This window comes from Salvelinus alpinus, chromosome 36 (genome assembly GCF_045679555.1).
Source record: "Salvelinus alpinus chromosome 36, SLU_Salpinus.1, whole genome shotgun sequence".
Classification (NCBI taxonomy): domain Eukaryota; kingdom Metazoa; phylum Chordata; class Actinopteri; order Salmoniformes; family Salmonidae; genus Salvelinus; species Salvelinus alpinus.
This window is the reverse complement of record NC_092121.1, coordinates 6146479-6159375: the sequence shown is the minus strand read 5'-3', so window position 1 is coordinate 6159375 and position 12897 is coordinate 6146479. Positions and strand designations below refer to the sequence as shown.

The 12897-nt window shown below is 48.3% G+C and overlaps 1 protein-coding gene across 4 annotated transcripts in view; it reads left to right on the top strand.

The window, feature by feature from the left end:
• The window catches only part of LOC139564954 (supervillin-like), a 32214-nt gene that overhangs the window by 5447 nt on the left and 13870 nt on the right, over positions 1-12897 (top strand). For 3 of the 4 annotated variants that reach the window (XM_071384897.1, XM_071384896.1, XM_071384898.1), the window contains exons 2-9: positions 2659-3242; positions 4214-4387; positions 5049-5074; positions 6599-6660; positions 7778-7926; positions 9229-9463; positions 10104-10621; positions 10902-11010. In XM_071384897.1, coding sequence (XP_071240998.1) covers positions 2920-3242; positions 4214-4387; positions 5049-5074; positions 6599-6660; positions 7778-7926; positions 9229-9463; positions 10104-10621; positions 10902-11010 — 1596 coding nt within the window. In that variant the 5' untranslated portion in view covers positions 2659-2919. The remainder of the gene's footprint in view (positions 1-2658; positions 3243-4213; positions 4388-5048; positions 5075-6598; positions 6661-7777; positions 7927-9228; positions 9464-10103; positions 10622-10901; positions 11011-12897) is intronic. The other variant, XM_071384900.1, reaches the window with a different exon arrangement.

Sequence of the window (12897 nt, the reverse complement as noted above, 5' to 3'; positions counted from 1 at the left end):
ATCTTAGGCTTGTGTGCAGCTGCTCGGCCACGGAAACCCATTTCATGAAGCTCCCGATGAACAGTTCTTGTGCTGACTTGCTTCCAAAGGCAGTTTGGAACTTGGTAGTGAGTGTTGCAACTGAGGACAGACAATTCTTACGCGTTTCAGCACTCGGCGGTCCCGTTCTGTGAGCTTGTGTGGCCTACCACTTCGCGGCTGAGTCGTTGTTGCTCCTAGACGTTTCCACTTCACAATAACAGCACTTCCAGTTGACCGTGGCAGCTCTAGCAGGGCAGAGATTTGATGAACCGACTTGTTGGAAAGGTGGCATCCTATGACGTTGAAAGTCACTGAGCTCTTCAGTAAGGCCATTCTTCTGCCAATGTTTGTCTATGGAGATTGCATGGCTGTGTGCTCGATTTTATACACCTGTCAGCAACGGGTGTGGCTGAAATAGCCGAATCCACTAATTTGAATGGGTGTCCACATACTTTTGTATATATATAGTGTACATTAATGCTGTTCATTGCAGTTCCTCAATGCCCTGTGTGTCCTCAGGGTCAGCGTGGGACCAGGGTGAAACCTTCCGTTTTGCCTCATTAAAACCTCTATGAACTTACTTGGCAAATAGTGTATACAGTCTCATTTCTCTGTGTATTCCTAGCGAGTACTAACTAGTCTGTTCATCCGGGTGCTTTAGAACAAGCTTGTCAACTAGTGTTACTGGATTAGGGGCTGATGATCCATGCAGAGCTCCAATGGCAACCAACCTCTCTCGCCCAATCCAGCCCTGCCTAGCCCGTCACATGACCTCTGCACCGGTCTGCCCAAAAGATGGACTCTCTCTGTCTCCGTCTTCATTGTCTTACTCACACTCAATTACACGGTATTGGGACGTTTCTCATCTTGCCCTCTCTTACTCTTGAGAAGGTAGGGCTATACTAACCAAGCTGTCTCTTTTCTTGTGGTAGTCAATGTTGTGGTTGTGTTGAACTTGACCTCGCATACACAAACATACACACGTGAGCACACAAACACAGCTCCCCTTCTGAATCTTGATGTCCCATGGGGATCACTGCGTCTGACAGCTCCGCTTTCGGGGCATGGCCTTTTGCTGTCGTCTGCGGCAATGTGAGATTTGCAGATTCACCTGGCTCTATGTTAGTCGCTTGCTCACACTGTCTGAGAGCTGCAGTCAAAGAGTGAGGAGGGAATGCAAAATCTATTTAAAAGTCAATCATGTCTTCCGTATATAAGCTTGCAATCTGGAAGACACTCTGTCTCACACCATTCCCAATACACCCAGAGCAAGCGGTGTATCTACAGTGTAATCGATGTCTGTGTTTATCTGTTTATGGTGAAACCATGACTGTTACAGACCACCACAGAGTACAGTGCCCTTAAGCCTGCAGTAGCTCTGCTGTGCTAAGTCCTATGAGTCCCATAGCCCTCTCTGCTCATTGTTCCATAGGCCCCATTGTGTTTCAGCTGTGGTGGGAAAGAGACAGGAATGCTGACGCTAACATTTAGCCATTTCAGAACACGCTCACACGCCAATTTTTTGGCGGCCTATCAAATGGCTCAAGTCCCTACTGATTGAGAATACAAATGTGGTGATGTCATTATTTATATTTGATTAGTGGTTCAGATCCTTGTTTGTGTTCAAACAGCCAGGTAACCTAGTAACCCGGATGTAGGTTTCGCATATTTGTTCTTGTTGAGAGAGACATTAGACTGTCAGATGAGTGAGTATGGACAGTCCTGCTCAGGGACATTTCTAGGGACATACATTCCCAATGACATGTTTCGTACCATGTTATTGGTAGAGGATCAGAATGAATGCTGTAGCCTACATAAACCATGACTGGGTTTGAACAACCAGCGAACTGTACCAACTCTGGGTAGGCCTATTTAAAATATGATTTACTTTATAAATGTAATCTTTTGTTTTGTTAGTGAACTTATCACTTGCCGGACAGCGTCTCCAACTTTTCAGCTCGCTGACATAGGAAGGCACTAACTAACGTTGAAAGCAAGAGGCACTGATCCTGTCCAACGTTAATGATCACAAGTGGAATTCTACTGGGAAACCTGCAGCCATGTACTGTACGACTGAAGTGGAGCTGACTGGCTGGCTGACTGGCTGGCTGACTGGCTGGCTGACTGGCTGGCAGTGGTATAGGGTTTCAGTGCAAGGGGAGATTCCTGCTTTGCAGACCGGCCTACAACAGGTTGTCTTACAGGGCTTCAGCAGGGAAGAGGAGGGAGAAAGAAGAGAGAGAGAGAGACGGGCGACATGGGAAGGAAGGAGGGGGCAGTCATAATGCTGCTATAAAATGAGATGAAGCAAGACGCTGATTTTATAAGGGACATTTCAACTAGGTATGGTTTGTTTTGGGTCAGTGCTATGTGAGTGAGAGAGATTTGTGTCAAATCGGGCCACTGTAAATTCTTCATCTTTTCGTTTCATCACAGCGTCATGTTATTCGATGTAACAGTGCACTTGTAGGCTGGTGGTATGTTTATGCCGTAGTGATTGACTTAACCAAGAACATACGGATGTGAAACAAACAGTGAATGAATTATTCAACTGGTAGTGAATGAATGTGTGGCTACCTGGTTGAGAAAGTGAGATGGCGCAGTTATCTGATGTTTCTATTGCTCCCTCTGTCTCAGCGGTGCAATGAGCTCAAAGGAATGATTCGTCTGTCTTGACAGCCTGCTGATTGGAAGAAGACATTCCCAATGCCAACAACGGAGGTGCTGATTGGTTCTACATGCCAACTTTGGACCTTTTTGACCATTTATCTCTGATAGCTGAGAAGTGACGTAGGAGGGAATCTCTTGAGGTTTGAGTCATCAATGCCCTGGTCATTGTTAAAGGAGGCCTACTGAGACAGACAGGGAGAGGAACAGACAGGGAGAGGAACAGGCAGCATGGACACCATAGAGAACCCCGCCTTGGAGCCCAGATCGGAGCGGATCGCCCGCTACAAGGCCGAGAGGAGGCGGGAGCTACAAGAACGCTATGGCGACATGGAGGAGCTCCCATCCAAGTGGGTGAGGAGGGATGGGACTCGCATGAACTCAGACGGCGTACCTCCCTCCACAGACAGGATCCTCTCTGGGGGGGTGAACGGCAGAGCGGCGGGGCCGGAGGGGGGCAGGAGGGAGAGCAACACCCCTCTGGAGTCAGAACCGAGGAGAGTCTCCAACGGCTTTGAGGCAGACACTGCTGCAGACCCAACACACCTCCGAAGGTGAGTCCCTTGCATGTGTAGCCATTAGCCGTCTCAACCCCCACCAAGAAGACAAAGAGTGATGCGGCAGACAGATTGCATACACTGACCGTGATGTCACCCCACATGCTGACTCAGACCACTGAACCTAGTTATGCTGAAAGTATGCAGTTAATGCCTGCTGGCCATCAGTGAATTGCTGTCTTATACAGTATCAGGCCATGTACACGTAGAGTAACAGCCCAACAGACTGGCCTTTTCCCTGTTCCCTAACAACAGATTGATGAATAGAAACAATCATATTATGTGTAACCACCTCTTAAAACAACCCCCCCACCAGTCACCAAGCTCCTTCTCCAGTGAAAATTCTTTCCGGTGACCTTTCAGCCTCGTTAAACAGTTGTCAGAGTTCACCTGTGCTTTATGGCCTTTGTTGCTAATTCAAACGGAGCGAGCTAAACCCGACTCCCAGCGTCATGCAGTACTAGTACAGCAGAGATCACATTGATTCCTCCATGCGTGTTTTATACCCTCCGGACCTGGACTCCCTTTCCTTTAAGAGGTACAATACTTTGTCAGGGGTGCTCTTTAGGAATTGGCGTAGTTGTGGGAGGTTGCCACTTTCCTTACGCCACCTCTCTCCCACCTCCCTCCTCCCCACCTCCTCCCCCGCCTCCAGGCAGTGTTCTTCTGGCTCTGCCGGCATGTTGAGTGGGGGGGAGCCCCTAGCTCCCCCAGGCCCCCCTGGACCCGATGCGGCCCAGCTGCAAACGCGGGTGTCGGTGGGCCAGTTGAGGAGTGCCCTGCTGCAGCAGACCGGGACTGGAACACAGCCTGAGAAAGTGTAGGGTCTTCTGCATGAAACGGCCTGTGTGTGTGTTGTTATTCTGAATATGTGTGGGCGTCAGTCCCACTGCTTCCAGTTTCTCACTGTCTCTCTCTCCCCTTCTCTCCTGATGCTCACCCTGTTCCTCTGTGGTTGGGGATAGTAGTCCTGACAGTGGCCGTGCGGCCTCTTCCCTTGACCTAGCTGTAAAGCCGGGCTCAGAGGGGGGACGGCGGCGCACCCGTCGCTACCACCCTGGGGTGTCAGGTGGGGGCCGCAAAACCAACGAGCGCTTCAGGACACAGCCGATCACAGCCTGTGAGGTGCAGGAGAGCGGCGGGTAGGGACTGTGTGCTGCGGCCAGTCATATCAACCATGTCATATCAGAGCATGCAGGTCAAGCCTGGGGCTCATCTGGAAGACTCTGCCCTAGTTTGGTTACTCTTCAGGTGGAGAGGTTTGCAGTGTTTTGTGCCATTGCTGTGTTTCTTTCTTCTTTTCTGATTGTTTTGACAGTGTGTGGTAACGGTTTGTATGCATGTAAATGCTTTCCAGATATTTACTGTCCTCTCATAGAGGAGCATCTCTTCTGGGGGTCCTTGTGGTTATGTATTGAAATAGTTTGGCCTTGGTACACTGGCAAGCGGCATGATTTGCGTGGATGTTTGCATCCGTTCATGGCGCTTAATAGCAACCATGACATGAACAGTGTTGCTTTGTTGAGCGTGCAGATATGACCCAGGAGCCTGGGTCTGTGTGTGAGATACAGTAACACACACAGACATCAGAGAGAGAGAGTGAAAAGAGAAATTTACACCAGGCAGGAATGAGCATGTTCAAACTCCTCTCATCTTTTGTCTTGTGTGCATGTTTCAGCCAATGACCTCGTGTTGATTCTCTCTCTCTCTCTCTCTCTCTCTTTCTCTCTCTCTCTCTTCTCTCTTCTCTCTTCTCTCTCTCTCTCTCTCTTCTCTCTCTCTCTCTCTCTCTCTGCCCCACAGGCTGCTAGAAGAGGGGAATGCTAAAGGTAACGAACCCCTGCCCACCTGGCTCTCACGTGGCCTGTTTTATTTTGCCACACACAACCGGCTGATCCGTTGCCTATTGTACAGCCTCTGTACTGCCTCTGTGTTGCCTCTGTGTTAACTGAGTGGGTGGAGAGAGGGACAGAGAGGAACACAGAGAGAGAGAGAGAGAGAGAGAGAAAAATAGAGAGAGAGAGGGTAACAGGCATAGTGCTGTGTGGCTTGCCAGAGATAACGTTTAACACAGTGACAAAGAAGAGCAGGTGCTCTCTCTCTCTTTCTCTCTCTCTCCCACCCCTCTCTTTCTCTCTCCACTCTCTCTCTCGATCACAGAAATGCCGACATGGGAGACAGGAGGTGGCAAAGCGCTCTGATCAGCACTTGTCTCCACAAGTAGCGTGTGATAAAATGGCTCAGCAGGCTACTATAATAGGCGTTTGTCATCACACTTTAGCTGATAGAGAGACAGACAGACAGATAAAAAGGGGGTGGACAACACAGGGTCAGAAGGAATAACTGTTTTTTTCTCTCTCTATTTTCACTCAAAAACAACCGAATATATAAACACACAAACCTATATCAGCTAATAGTTACTGTATGACAGTGCGTTCGTAACACTAAACCTGATGAATACACTCTGACCTCTACTTACACTCAACCCCACTCCGGAGCTGCCTTTACAGAACGTCTATAATAAACAGAACATCAAATAAATCAAGGGCTTTTATTTTTAAACACTCCACCAGACCCAGATGGGAACAGGGTGACGGTAGAATGTTGAAGTTCCTCGGTGGGGATGGATTTATGAGCCATAAAAGCATGCCTGAGCACCACACCGCCACTATAAAAAAAAATAGTCCCCGCTTGTACGCAGTAGCTGTCCAATAAGTTCTCTCTCATGCGTTCATTTGGCTGTCCACCTAAAATACAACGATTAAATGGCCATTGAGAGCGGTGTTAGAAACAACAGAGACAGTTGACACTCGATCAGCGTTGCTGTCCAACTGCCTGGTCAAAAGGATGAGCCGTGTGGTCACTAAGTTCAAGCCAGGTGAGAGGAGAAGCAGGCAGCTAGCGGTGCCAGCTGAGAGATAGTGGTGCCATGTGGCAGTGTAGTAAGGGCCAGGTGCAGGGCGATGGCCTCACGCGAAGGGATCAGTCACAGAGATCTGTCTATCGCATTTTGTCGCAGTGGACTGACGGCTTGACTGACAGGCTTGACTGCTACTATGAGCAGGTGAACTGTTTTTGCCGTGTGACAGGGACTGTGAGTTTGCTATGTGATCAGTTGGGTGCTGTTCAGTTTTTTTGGTTTGCCTATTTTTATTTAGAGGGTTAATGTGTTTGGCAGGCTCAGTGATGCCAAAATGATGTCCCCTGCTGATGACACAGACAGACTCACAGGGATTTAGCATTTTAACACGGTGTGTCTTTGAGTGTGCATGTACTTAACTCTAATGTATTTGTCTCTGTTTGCCTGACTGGATGTATATATTTAATGTCATGTATCCCCCCCCCCCCCCCAGCTGATGTGAAGACAGATGACAGAGCCAAGATGAGTGTGGCGGCCAAGATGTCTTTGTTTAAAGTAAGCACGCCCATCTAGCTCAGCCTTTGCTGTGAAACAGGACCCTCTAACAGGACCCCCCTCCTGTTCCCTTGTACCATGTTGTCCGTCTACATGCCTGATCACAAAAGGTCATCACCATGGAGACCAGGGGGGCTACACAGGGCTTATGTCTCACAACTGCACATCAACAGACACAACAGAGCCCATGTTGAGAGAGAGACAGAGAGAGAGAGAGAGCGAGAGAGAGAGAGAGAGAGATCTCATGTACCAGTCCTGGCAGCTGCTCACCTTACAGTCACGGAGCAACTCATGATGAGCCAGCAGGCTGGGCTGAGCATGCAGAGCTGAACACACCAAACGAATGTTGAGGAGTGTGAATGGCCAAACAGGTGCTGCTCTCTGATCCAGACAGGGCCTTGTATAATAGTACAAGGCCTAAATAAGACCAGGTATGCAGACAGAGTGTAGTATAGGACATACAGGAAGCCAGACCACAGAGTGCATGCAGGTGGACCCTTCTGTTCTTAGTCTGGTGGGTTTTAGTCACGTAGCGTAGCATCTGTCGAAACCTAGGTGAAAAGTTGCCAGGGACTATCAAGCCATGAACAGGCATTAACAGGTGGTTGTAATTAGCTCGCAGCTAGCTCCTGTCAGGCTGGCTGGTGGAGGGGGGAGGGAGGGCCAGGAGGGAGGGGGCTGAGGGGAGGGCCAGGGAGGTAACGGTACACTACTGAGGGAGCTCTGGTTACACTGTGACCTGCAGCCCTGGCATTCTATCCCTCTCCTCTACCTTCTTACATAGGCCACCCACAGCACCTTACAGATCCCTGGTTTATTTACCAGCTATCCGACCCACTTCTGCTGCGTACAGTACCGCACCTCCATTCACATGCCAGGAAAGAGAGAGACTTTCAATGAAAGAGATGAAAAAAGAGAGGACATTTTTGTCATTTCTCTGTCATTTCAACCATTATATGCTCTGTTTGATCTAAATGTTGATTATACACCTGTGGCAAAGGCATTATTGTGCAACCTGTAATGGTCAGATATTACGTATCAATTATCAACATACATGTTATGAATGACTATTTCTCTCACTCTCTTTTTCTCTTCTCCCTATTTCTCTCTGTTGCAGGAGCTAGAGAAGACTGCAGCCCCCGAGGCCTCCTCCTTTCTGAAGCCTCGCTCTGGCAGCGCCACGTATGAACGCAGAGTACGCCGCGGCAACGAGCACCGCTCACTCACTCAGCCAATTACCTGTGAGGAGATGGTGGTGGCCACCAGGTGAGCAGGGTCAAGGGTCACACCTCAGTGGTCAATGGACAAGGATATATTGTATCGGTTGGCAGTGAGGTTTTGGCAGACCGTATGTAAAAAACATTGGCCTCTCACACATTAAAATTCCTTGCCAAGTGGGTTGTGGAATCCACATGGAAGGCAGGTTATGAGATCATAACTGATTAAAGTTGTGATACGGTTTATGGTATACGGTTTATGTATAGCATTCTAGATAATGCATTATAGTAAGACCTTTTGGTATGGTACCGCTTAGATGTAAACTCCCCTAAAGAGGGGACTAGCGTGCTTTTGGTACCGGTTTCGACCAACATTTTTGCTTATAAATCGATGTGTGGACACCGTAGATCGAAAAGGCTTGCATTCAGCAGTAGCCCTAGTCCTCTTCCGCTTGTGTGACTCAGGCTGTGACATCACTTGAGGCTGCGATGTCCCGCCTACCATTTAATTCGCTCTTACTACTGTCCATCAACTCCTGGCTGAACACATCACAGCCACTGACAAAGCATATGACTGCAATCCGTTAGACCCGAGCGCAGCAGGAGAGCCTGGGTTCGTCGCTCTAGCACATTCAGATATCGATTTATAGCCAATTTTATCAAAGTAATCGAAAATAATTCATAGATTTTAAACAAAAAACACTTTCTGTTTGTCATATTAATATGAGATGAAAGGCGATTTCATAACGACTTCAGGGAGCCAAGCTAGAACCCTGTGTGATGTTCAGAAGGGTGGAGGCAGAAGTCTTAATCAAGAGAGACCTTAAGAAAATATGCCAAATTGTTCTAACACTAAACATACAAATATGTATTTTACAGATACAAGGAAGGTGAAATCTTACAGTTAGTCATTTTGTAATTTGATTGTACTATATTTAGAAAGCATATCATATTTTCAAGCCCTATTCATACTGATTTGTCGAATAGAAAATACTGTGAAAATACTTTTTTTACTGTGTACTTGGGTTTGTGTCCTCAAAAGTGACTGCTCCTCAGGAATTTATACCTATTTTTACCAGTAAGGTGAGATTTTAATCTTTCTCGCAGTCTAAACATTACTAGGTATTGTTTATGGCCTTCTCATGATAAAATACACATTTTGGCTATGTCTATTTAGGCAGAAATCTACATTTTGCCATTACATTTAACAGGTTTAATGTTGCAAATATCTCACATTGTGTTCCACAGTTCCCGTCAGTCCGCATTTTAATTAACAGGGCTGTTTCTCTATTTGAACTATTCTTCCATGACTTCCATTCACCATCCATCTTCTCTTACCTATCTACCCCAGCAGCACCCCCCAGCCAGCGGAGTCAGTCGAGGCCCAGGCTGTGCAGGCCGAGGCGGAGGCGGTGGAGGACGATGCGAACAGTAAGCTGACTATGAGTGAGAAGCTGGCTCTGTTCAACAAGCTGTCCCTGCCAGGGAACCAGGGGGATGCCGCTCCCCATGCCCCCCCAGAGAGACGCAGACAGAAGGGGGCACGCTACCGCACACAGCCCATCACCGTGGAGGAGGTCAGCCTGGTGAGTGGGGGTGGGACCAAGAAAGACATCCTCAGAGGAATGGAAGAGGGAATATTAGAGATGGAATTGGCATTTGTGTGTGTGTCTTTCTTTAACTGAGAATTGTGGATTGTGACACAGGTGATTCAGTGTGTGTGTGTGTGTGTGTGTGTGCGTGTGTGTGTGTGTGTGTGTGTGTGTGTGTGTGTGTGTGTGTGTGTGTGTGTGTGTGTGTGTGTGTGTGTGTGTGTGTGTGTGTGTGTGTGTGTGTGTGTGTGTGTGTGTGTGTGTGTGTGTGTGTGTGTGTGTGTGTGCGCGCGCGTGTGTACTGGACGTGAGCATGAGTGGGTGAATAAGTGTATGTATCCCAAATTGAATGTCACACTCTGATGAGCCTCTAACTGTTCTGAGCACTGGATTGATCAATAGTTTTATTTGATCAGTATCAAACCGATGTCGACCATAACACTGTCCAGAGGGTAACACTACACCCGCGTCCAATTCAATCCCACTACAATTAGACAGGTCCAAAATGATGACTCAGAAATATGTAGTAACCTCTTCTTCTTATAGCTTTCATACTGATTTACACTATTGTGATGAGTAGAATCTGTAATCTCCATGTCTCTGACAGTATTCTCCTCGCTTTGGCCTCCCTCAGCTCCAGAAAGGCCCCATCCAGCTGCCCCCGCTGCGCCTGTCCCCCACCCTCTCCGACCGGCAGCAGGAGCAGTCCGTCAACCTGAGGCCCAGTGAGGTGCGTCAGGCCCAGCCTCGACCCGGGGCCGATGTGGAGCCTAACACAGGACCTGACCCGTCCCAGCAGGGCCTGCAGCAGCGCAGGGACTCTGAGCCAGGAGAGATCAGAGGCATCCTGAGGAAGAGCCCCTCTGCAGGACCAGAATGGGACGGAGACATTATGAGGGAGGGCAGACAGCAGGACCAGAATGGAGGAGGGGAGAGGGGGAATGGGGTGGAGGAGAGGAGGGCAGAGAGACATGATAATGTACCAGTGCCTCGTAGAGAGAGACCAGCCTCCTCTGCCCCCTGGAGACAGAGGAACAGGAACAGGAGGGAGACAGTGGCCGTGTGTGCCTCAGACAGGCCATCCTCAGAGCAGGGTCACCCCCAGGAGGAGAGGCAGATGGACCCCCCTGGGAACACCTCTGGGAGAGACAGGTACACAATTAACACACGAGCCAACATACAGGCCTTTTAAATGATGTGTTTGTGCGTGAACGTTGATGGAACGTTGTAACCCTGAGTGTGTATTGAAATGTGTGTGCTGCAGGAGGGATCTCTATTGCTGAGTGTCATGGAAGGTTTGTCCTTGTGTTTTTAGGTGCCCGCGTGTGTGCGTGCGTGCGTGCGTGTGTGTGTGTGTGTGTGCGAGCGAGCATGAGCACAAGAGAGAGATTTGCATGGCTATTTCTTAGACCTCCCCTCTGTCTCTGTGCAGGTTGTCAGATGCTTCCAGGGAGGAGGAAGAGGAGGAGAGGGGGAGCAGGGTGAGGAGAGACACCCCTCCTAGACAACACGTCCAGGTGACCTTGGCGGACCAGAGGAAGGTGAGACCAGCAGCCATCTTACTGGACCTCAGACCTCAGTCAGAGCAGCCAGCTACTGGGAATGGTGGGCAGTGGATAGATGCTGACATCACTGATTTGCATTGGAATTCTCACACGGACTGAGCTCATCTGTTTTGGATTTGGGTCTGCACTTGTGTTTAGCATATTGAATCTGTAGGCTCAGAATCCCAATGGGGCAAATCCAGTCTTAGCCTGGAAAGCAGAGCAGCGGACAGCTGTGGACACATCCTTCTCAGTCAGATAGATAGATAGATCCACCACAGGAGGCTCCCAGACAATCCCTAGTCCCCAGGGTCTGTGATACTATGGCTTGGCCCCAACACTCCATACCAGCCCAGCCCAGAGGAAAGGCCCTGTCTTCCACTTGTGATCTCTAATCCTCGGGGTGGCTCTCTGGAACCAGTGGGTTTAGTGTAACCTGTCAGTCAGGGAAAGAGGGGAGGATGAGGGTCACCAGGGGGACAGATCACAGGGGAGATGGCCTGGATTTGGGATGCATTTTAAAAGAGGGGATGCTGTCCGCACACTGCCCAAAAATTAAATCGAAATAATATATTTATTTTGAAAAAGGTGAAAAAGTTAAAAGGTGCGTAGTGCCTGGCCAGGTAGGAGTTAGTTAGCTGTCCTTTCTGTTCTTGAAGGTTGAACAGATATGTTGTGTGGGCTGGTTCAGAAAGCAGAGGGCTTAATATGAGAGTTTGTTGTGGTTTTGCCAGTCCACTGAAACCGAAGGAGCATTATAACATCATTGCAGCTCTACACCAGCCGCCTATCTTACTATGGTATGTGTTAAATGTCATAGCAGCCCTACACCAGCCCCATATCTTACTATGGTATGTGTTAAATGTCATAGCAGCCCTACACCAGCCCCATATCTTACTATGGTATGTGTTTAATGTCATAGCAGCCCTACACCAGCCCCATATCTTACTATGGTATGTGTTTAATGTCATAGCAGCCCTACACCAGCCCCATATCTTACTATGGTATGTGTTAAATGTCATAGCAGCCCTACACCAGCCCCATATCTTACTATGGTATGTGTTTAATGTCATAGCAGCCCTACACCAGCCCCATATCTTACTATGGTATGTGTTTAATGTCATAGCAGCCCTACACCAGCCCCATATCTTACTATGGTATGTGTTTAATGTCATAGCAGCCCTACACCAGCCCTATACCTTACTATGGTATGTGTTTAATGTCATAGCAGCCCTACACCAGCCCCATATCTTACTATGGTATGTGTTTAATGTCATAGCAGCCCTACACCAGCCCCATATCTTACTATGGTATGTGTTTAATGTCATAGCAGCCCTACACCAGCCCTATACCTTACTATGGTATGTGTTTAATGTCATAGCAGCCCTACACCAGCCCCATATCTTACTATGGTATGTGTTTAATGTCATAGCAGCCCTACACCAGCCCCATATCTTACTATGGTATGTGTTTAATGTCATAGCAGCCCTACACCAGCCCCATATCTTACTATGGTATGTGTTTAATGTCATAGCAGCCCTACACCAGCCCCATATCTTACTATGGTATGTGTTTAATGTCATAGCAGCCCTACACCAGCCCCATATCTTACTATGGTATGTGTTTAATGTCATAGCAGCCCTACACCAGCCCCATATCTTACTATGGTATGTGTTTAATGTCATAGCAGCCCTACACCAGCCCCATATCTTACTATGGCATGTGTTAAATGTCATAGCAGCCCTACACCAGCCCCATATCTTACTATGGCATGTGTTAAATGTCATAGCAGCCCTACACCAGCCCCATATCTTACTATGGTATGTGTTAAATGTCATAGCAGCCCTACACCAGCCCCATATCTTACTATGGTATGTGTTAAAT